A 7,510-nucleotide genomic window follows, 5' to 3' on the forward strand; every position below is an offset into this window, starting at 1 on the left:
TTTTTTCCAGGTGTATATAATACTAACATTTGAATTATAACCCACAATTTGATATCAAACTTATTGACATAAATTCATAAAATAGCAGTTCAAAAAATTTTGAATGTAAGTCAACAGTCACGATGACATGGTTAAGGTTAGATTAGGTGAAATAAATAATAATAGTAATACATTTTTTTCATGAGGTACACTCATGAGTAGCTTGTGCATAATGCAATTCGATAGCATAACATGAGTTGTACATTCACCAAGTGATTTACAAGTTGTAATGGCATGAATAGTAGTTAGAAAGGGTACAAAGGGCAATAAAACAATAAAATTTAAGTACAAATAGATGTATACTGTTATGAGTTTAAAGTTATTTAAGATAAATAAATTTAGTTTCATATTACAATTTGAAGTCATTCTAGAAAGAAAATAAGGGTAATTCAGATTTATTTCGTTTTTTTTTGGTGGTTACAAGGTTGGTCAAATTGACCAACGTTGTATAGAGTTAGGGTAGAGAAAATAACAGATAAAATATAAAGTTTTACTAAAAAAGTTTGAAATTTAATCAGAATTTATTTATTTATTACACAAATAAAAAGTGAGATTTTTTATATGAAAAAAAGTGTTTTTAATCTTTACGTGGAAATCACTTAGCACTTGGACTAGTATATAAAAATACTCAATATATTCACGGGAAAATCATTAGTAAACATACTTCATTACAAAATCTGATCTTTTTGTGTACAAAAGACTTGTAATGTTTACTAAAGGTATGCCAAATTTTGTGAAGATACACAAAGTGTATTAAAAGTTATATTATGGAAACTATAACGAGTACAAAATGGTTATGAGGTCGGTCGATTTGACAGTACAGAGAAAACGTTTTGTTCTTACCCTCCGATAACTTGTTATCATCCACCTTTAGAGAAGACAGTTCAGAAGACACCTGATAAAGAATAAAGCTGATGAGAATATTAAATAGGTTAAGAAAGATATAACTTTAATATAGCCTGATCATTATTTCAAAGTCACCCATACAAAATTACATTTTTAAATAAATAAATATCTTGCTGCTGTTAATAGTTTCAGTCTGTAAAACTGCACATAGCTACAGCAATTGACTGCTTGCTTTGATCAAAACACTTTACTAGGCCTAATATGAGGTAACAATTACTTTTTTTATTTTGATATTATAGATCTTATAGTCCCTACTCTTCTCAGTAAGAATTTGGCTTCTTCCTTCCTGTTCTGATAGTAGGCAACAATACCCTGCAGAAGATGCAATCTTGTAAACAATGATGACTCATTTCCAGAACTACCCTAAAAATAGAAACATGAAAAATTTTATAAACTATGTAGTGAACTTGAGAAATATAGTAAAAAAAGTTTTAACAACTACATAAGATATGTAAATACTTCTTTTATGTTGAAATAAATTAAAACTGTGTATGTATCATCCATTGGTCAGCTTTGACCCAGCTTAGTAAGTGAATAACAAGTTATTATCAAACCAAAGTGCAACTAACCCATCAGACCCACGCACTTTTTCATTCCAACTTACTCCCATCTAGCTTTGGGGTCAGCCACTCAAGTGTTTCTTATCAGCCAAGAAGTTATACACTCGGATTACTGTCGGTGACGGGGAATCGAACCTGCAACCCTCAGATTGCAAATTAAGTGCCCTAACCACCAAGATGCATCAAATCTACATTATACAATATAATTGGCATCGAAATGAACAAATAATGTGCTGAAAACCTTTTAACAAAAGCAATAAGTTTACTTACATAGTTGGGTAAGCAACTCACAAAAGGACGTGATATTAATAATCAAATTAGCAAAGTTTTCATGTTTTTCATATCGGAGAAAAAGAATATCTAAAACTTCTGTAATAGAATTCATACTAATCATGACTACAAACCTTTATGGCTTCAACTCTTTCAAGGTTTGATCCATAACTTTGGTGAAAACAATCCTCACACGTTTTCAAACGACTCTCTATTCCAAACCAAAATCAAAAGTGAATAAGCACTTTAATTATCATTGGACTAATTTATGTAAAAAAAGAGTGAAAGTTTATACAGAAACAACTGATGTACTTCTTTCTACATTAACTTACAAAATTTATATTCATTTTATCATAAAAATTAATATGGTATATCTAATTTTTAACCTTATTAGATTAGAACTGGTTTTCTAACACTGCAAGTTTCAAATTTTATTCAAATGTAGGCCTAATATACTACAAAACACCTTGCAACACACTTACATACATTTATAACATAAAATATATTAAGTTCATGTTAAGTAACAAAACCAACAGCTGAAAACATCATCAAAGTAAACACAAAATCTAGATAAGTTGGATCAATACAAATGGGTTGAAATATAATTTGTGTTCTTTAAAATTCTAATAAACTTACAAATTCTTGTAGATTATAATAATTCACCATGGTGTGAAAATAACATGCCCAGTTCCAAATGCTCTCAAAAACTACATATAAATATTTACAAGGAAGTGCCATAACTGGCACAAACATTGTCATTTCTGGCCAATATAAAGAGAGCTGCTGTATTGTGAATATAAACTAATATTTTGTATTTTCATACCACGAACTTATCATTATCCAGGCCGAAACCATTGTAAAGACAGGGTTCTTTATTAATCTGAAGGTCATTTGGCTGATTTCTATGAAGTTATTGAACAAATCATTGTCCAACTAGGATTCAATTTCACACTGAGCACAGACAAAAAGTTAATATAATTTACAGGCCAGTCCTGAATTACATAGCCTAACCTCAACCAATACTAGTTATAAAAGTCATGTCAGGCCTATAAAGATTGAAAAAAATATTCATTTCTTGCTTATAAGTATGACTAATCAGCAGTTTATGTGTATCACTTACCAATCTAGCTATATCTCTACATGCACATGTATATATATTATTGTTATTACTTGCCTTATGCTGCATGTAGGCCTAGACCTAGACTAACATTAACAGCAATAAAACAACACAGTTGTCCTCCAATCAGAAGACCTAGATAAAGGTCCTAGAAATATTAATCAAGCCTTGGAAGTTGGAGATCTAAGCTATATACTACTTTAGGTTTAATATCATTGCTACAATGTAGCAATAATACTGTGCATTTCTATTTAAAAAGAAAAACTTGACAATAAATGGACACAAAATATGTTGGGGTGAATTTTGGCACCTAAAACATTTTGATAGCTGCCCAGATGGCACCTAAAAAACAAGAACTTAATTTAATGTCCTTTACACAATTTTTCATTTAACATCCTTGGGTATCTTTAAACTATTTGTTTACATTACAGAAACAAATTACAAGTTCTTAAAATGTTCCAAACTTTTAGTTAAAAAGTCTTAATAAGGCTTGTGTGACTCAACTGTTCTATTTTGCAACAATTTTGGAGCTATCAGTACAATTGTCATTGATTCTCGGATCTCAATAATTAACCTCTATATTTCCACTAAACAAGACGAAAACATTAGAGTGGGAGAGGAAATGTCATGGTCAAATTTCCTGGGCTTAAAAGTCAAGCCTTGTTTTCAAGCATTAAAGGATTACTATTTGAAAATCTATATTTATATATGACACATACACCAATGAAAATATTAAGTACAATATGACATTAGCACGGAAGTTGTATTTAACATTTGACAGTTACCATTTTATAAGATAAACTGTAAGTAAACGGGGACAAAGTATGAACCAACGAGACCATGCACTGAGAAGCAGATGTATTTTATAAAAGATAAAATATTTTTGGACCTGCATCTGGAAGATGAGCAACACTCCCCAAATTCAAGTAACACCATGTAATGTCCAGACATAGCAAGGCATAGTTGTCCACTGACTGCAGAAGTTGTGATGTACACTTCCTACCATAAGGAAAACAGATCCAAGAAATTAAGAACATCCAAACCAAAGTTCTTTTGTTTTTCACTTAAAAAGCTTTTAACTTTAAACAAAAAAAATTCCCTCAAACAATATTTAAATTGTTGATAGTTTTACTTTATTATGAACCACAGGATTAAATGGTTTGTTGTGCATAATTTTTTGTTTATTTTCATAAAGATTTCTGAAAAGACAATCCATTTATTATCTTTTTAACATTATTTTACAAATTAAATCATAATATTTTCCTCTCCACAACCAGCCCAACCCAGAGAAAATAGACAAGACAAATAAGGTTTAGAAATGACTTGAATGGGTAACGAAGAAAACTATTGCAAGTTTAACACAGGAACAAATGTACAATATTTTGACAAGGTTTTGTCATCTTGTACCTGACGATGATGAAACCTTGTCCAATTGTTATTGTGTCAAATTTGTAGTCTCAAAACGGGTTATTCTTTATCAATGAATCTTCTAAAAACTAAATCTGTATGGTATGTTGAAGTTCATGATATTTTGGTCTATGTGCTAAAGCCTTCTCAACAGACTGCATGTGTCTAAAGTGTGGAGGTGGATGGTGTTTTGGTCTCTGTGTTGAGTTCTTTTCTACAGACTGCATTTGTCTGGAGTGTAGAGAAGGATGGTATTTTGGTCTCTGTGCTGATGCCTTTTCTATACACTACATCTGTCTGGAATGTAAAGGAGGATGGTGATTTGGATTCTGCACTAAGGCCTTTTCTACAGACTGCATCAGTCTGGAGTGTAGAGATGGATGATGTTTTAGTCTGTGTGCTGAGGCCTCGTCTATAGATTGCATCAGTCTTGAGTGTACAGAAGGATGGTGTTTTAGTCTCTGTGCTTAGGCCTTTTCTACAGACTGCTTCTTTCTGGGGTGGATGGTGTTTTGGTCTCTGTACTGAAGCCTTCTTTAGACTGCATCTGTCTGGAGTGTACAGGAGGATGGTGAATTCATCTCTGTACGGAGGCCTTTTCTATAGACAGCATCTGGCTGGAGCATACAGAAACATGGTACTTTGATCATTCTGCTGAGCCCTTTTCTATAAGCTGCATCTGTTGGAAGTGAAGGATACTAATGTGGTCTCTGTGCTGAGGACTTTCTACAGACTGCATCTGTCTGAAATGTACTGGAGGATGGTGATTTGGATTCTGCTCTAAGGCCTTTTCTACAGACTGCATCTATCTGGAGTGTATAGAAGAATGGTGGTTTGAACTCTGTACTGGGGCCTTCTTTAGACTGCATCTGTCTGGAGTGTACAGGAGGATGGTGATTTCATCTCTGTACAGAGGCCTATTCTATATATTGCATCTGTCTGGAGTGTACTGAAGGATGGTGCTTTGGTATCTGTGCTAAGGCCTTTACTACAGACTGCATCTGTCTGGACTGTATAGAAACATGGTTCTTTGATTATTGTGCTAAGGCCTTTTCTATAGGCTACATCTGTCTGGAGTGTAGAGAAACATGGTGCTCTGTCCTTTGTGCTGAGGCCTTTTCTACAGACTGTATCTGTCTGGAGTTTAGAGGTGGATGATGTTTTTTTCTGTGCTGAGGCCTCTTCTACAGACTATATCTGTCTGGAGTACACAGATGGATGGTGTTTTGGTCTTTGTGCTTAGGCCTTTTCTATAGACTGTATCTGCCTGGAGTCTAGAGGTGGGTGGTGTTTTGGTTTCTGTGCTGATGCCTCCTTTATGGATTGCAACTGTCTAGAGTGAAGAGGTGGATGATACCTTGCTCTGTGTGATGAAGAGTTCTCTACAGACTGCATCTCTGGAGTGTAGACACAGATGGTACTTTGGTTTCTCTAGTTTTCTCTCTAGACTACATGTAGACACAGTTCACAGAATATTCAAAGCCATTACAATCTACTTTACTTAAAATATTGTTTAAACCTGTTTCCTGTAAGTAGAAATCAGTTGGTTAATCATATAATTTGTAATTAGAAATTCCAATCTCTTATCATTTGCAGACTATGTACAAATTCATCATTTTACCTGAATTCTGTATCTGCCTCCAAGAAAAATATTAAAGCTTCCCCGTAGTTCTTTCTTTTCATAGTTGCTCTTCCTTTTTCATGTAAAGTCATAGCAAGGGCAAGAGCCTAAGTTAAGGCATACATGAAAATAGTTGTTTTAATAACTGGTAAGCAGTTAGAAATACAGAGATAAGAACTACATTTTAAGAGATGTTTTTTTTCAGGAATATGAAGTTCAAACCAGCAAATTAAGGAACTGGATTAGTTCTATGCATGATTTAATTTCAGGTCACCTATGGAAAGTATTGGCATCCAAGTGTAAATCACCTTTTGTGAAGGTTTATTACTGTAAGTCATGAAAATACCAAAAATATGTAAAGTTTAAAAAAATTATCAGAAAAGTAAAAAAAACAAACAAACATTAACTTACTTTCCTTTCTTGTTGGGGAAGTTGGAGCACTTTTCCATTCTGGTCAGCAACTTGAAGATACTGGTTGCTAGCTGGGTCATCTTGTGAAAATAAAAATACATACCCTTCATGGCAACTGCAATAGGGAACTTTATCATACTTTATAAATAAGAGTAAATAAACCTTTTGAGAATAAAGTTTGAAAAAAAAAACACCTTTATTTGTAAAACAATAAAACTTTTTTAAAACGTCAAGCTACTATTCACCATTGTGGCTAGTACAAAAACTGATTAATGATATATAAGTATACACTAACTTATAAAACTGATTTTGTTTTTACATTTCTCGAGTCTGTCTTAACATCTGTCTGAAAAACAAGGGTACATAAATTATTTAATCAAAATATAAATGTTTATACAGGTTCTGAAATAAATAAATTGAACAGTTTAAAATTGTCCAAGCAATAATAATACATATTGAAGTATAAGAACACACATGGTCTTCAAATTCAATTAAATGTTATCACTTTAAATTCATTTATTAAATAACAATAAAAATAATGTTAATGTTAAACAAAGTTGTATCAACCACAGAATTGTTAAGCCTTCTTCTTCTTATTATTAATTTTTATACAACTTGAATAATATTGATCTGATTTCCATTATCTCTGTGTGAAAAAGTGGTCAAGAAAAGATGATTTACAATTTCAAATGATTAACAAAAACATTTTACCAGTATCAAGTGATGAAAGAAGTTCTGCATCTTGACGAGTTCTCTGAAGCTTCAGCTCTTGATCTTCTTTTTCCATTATTTCTTGCTGTGTTACTGAGAGAACTAGTACCATAAGTAAATCATTGTGCTGGAAAACAGACAACATGATGTGTTACTGAGAGAACTAGTGACATAAGTAAATCATTGTGCTGGAAAACAGACAACATAATATGTTACTGAGAGAACTAGTGACATAAGTAAATCATTGTGCTGGAAAACAGACAACATGATGTGTTACTGAGAGAACTAGTGACATAATAAATCATTGTGCTGAAAACAGACAACATAATATGTTACTGAGAGAACTAACTTATGTCACTCAGTAACATTATGTTGTCTGTTTTCCAGCACAATGATTTTTATGGTACTGTTCTCCTGCACAATGATTTTAGGAAAACAGACAACATAATGTGTTACTGAGAGAAACTA

At 32.6% G+C, this 7,510-nt stretch overlaps 1 protein-coding gene across 1 annotated transcript in view; it reads right to left on the reverse strand.

Moving 5' to 3' along the window:
• Window positions 1-7,303, reverse strand: part of LOC106472443 (NEDD8 ultimate buster 1-like) — a 16,849-nt gene extending 9,546 nt beyond the window's left edge. Inside the window, exons 1-7 of the mRNA XM_022401013.1 lie at window positions 7,043-7,303; window positions 6,332-6,411; window positions 5,921-6,027; window positions 3,782-3,891; window positions 1,910-1,986; window positions 1,201-1,308; window positions 883-934 (exon numbers count right to left, since the gene is read on the reverse strand). Of these exons, the coding sequence (XP_022256721.1) occupies window positions 883-934; window positions 1,201-1,308; window positions 1,910-1,986; window positions 3,782-3,891; window positions 5,921-6,027; window positions 6,332-6,411; window positions 7,043-7,187 (679 nt within the window). The 5' untranslated portion in view covers window positions 7,188-7,303. The remainder of the gene's footprint in view (window positions 1-882; window positions 935-1,200; window positions 1,309-1,909; window positions 1,987-3,781; window positions 3,892-5,920; window positions 6,028-6,331; window positions 6,412-7,042) is intronic.
• Between the last annotated feature and the right edge of the window lie 207 nt (window positions 7,304-7,510).

This window comes from Limulus polyphemus, unplaced genomic scaffold (genome assembly GCF_000517525.1).
Source record: "Limulus polyphemus unplaced genomic scaffold, Limulus_polyphemus-2.1.2 Scaffold5343, whole genome shotgun sequence".
Taxonomy (NCBI): Eukaryota; Metazoa; Arthropoda; class Merostomata; order Xiphosura; family Limulidae; genus Limulus; species Limulus polyphemus.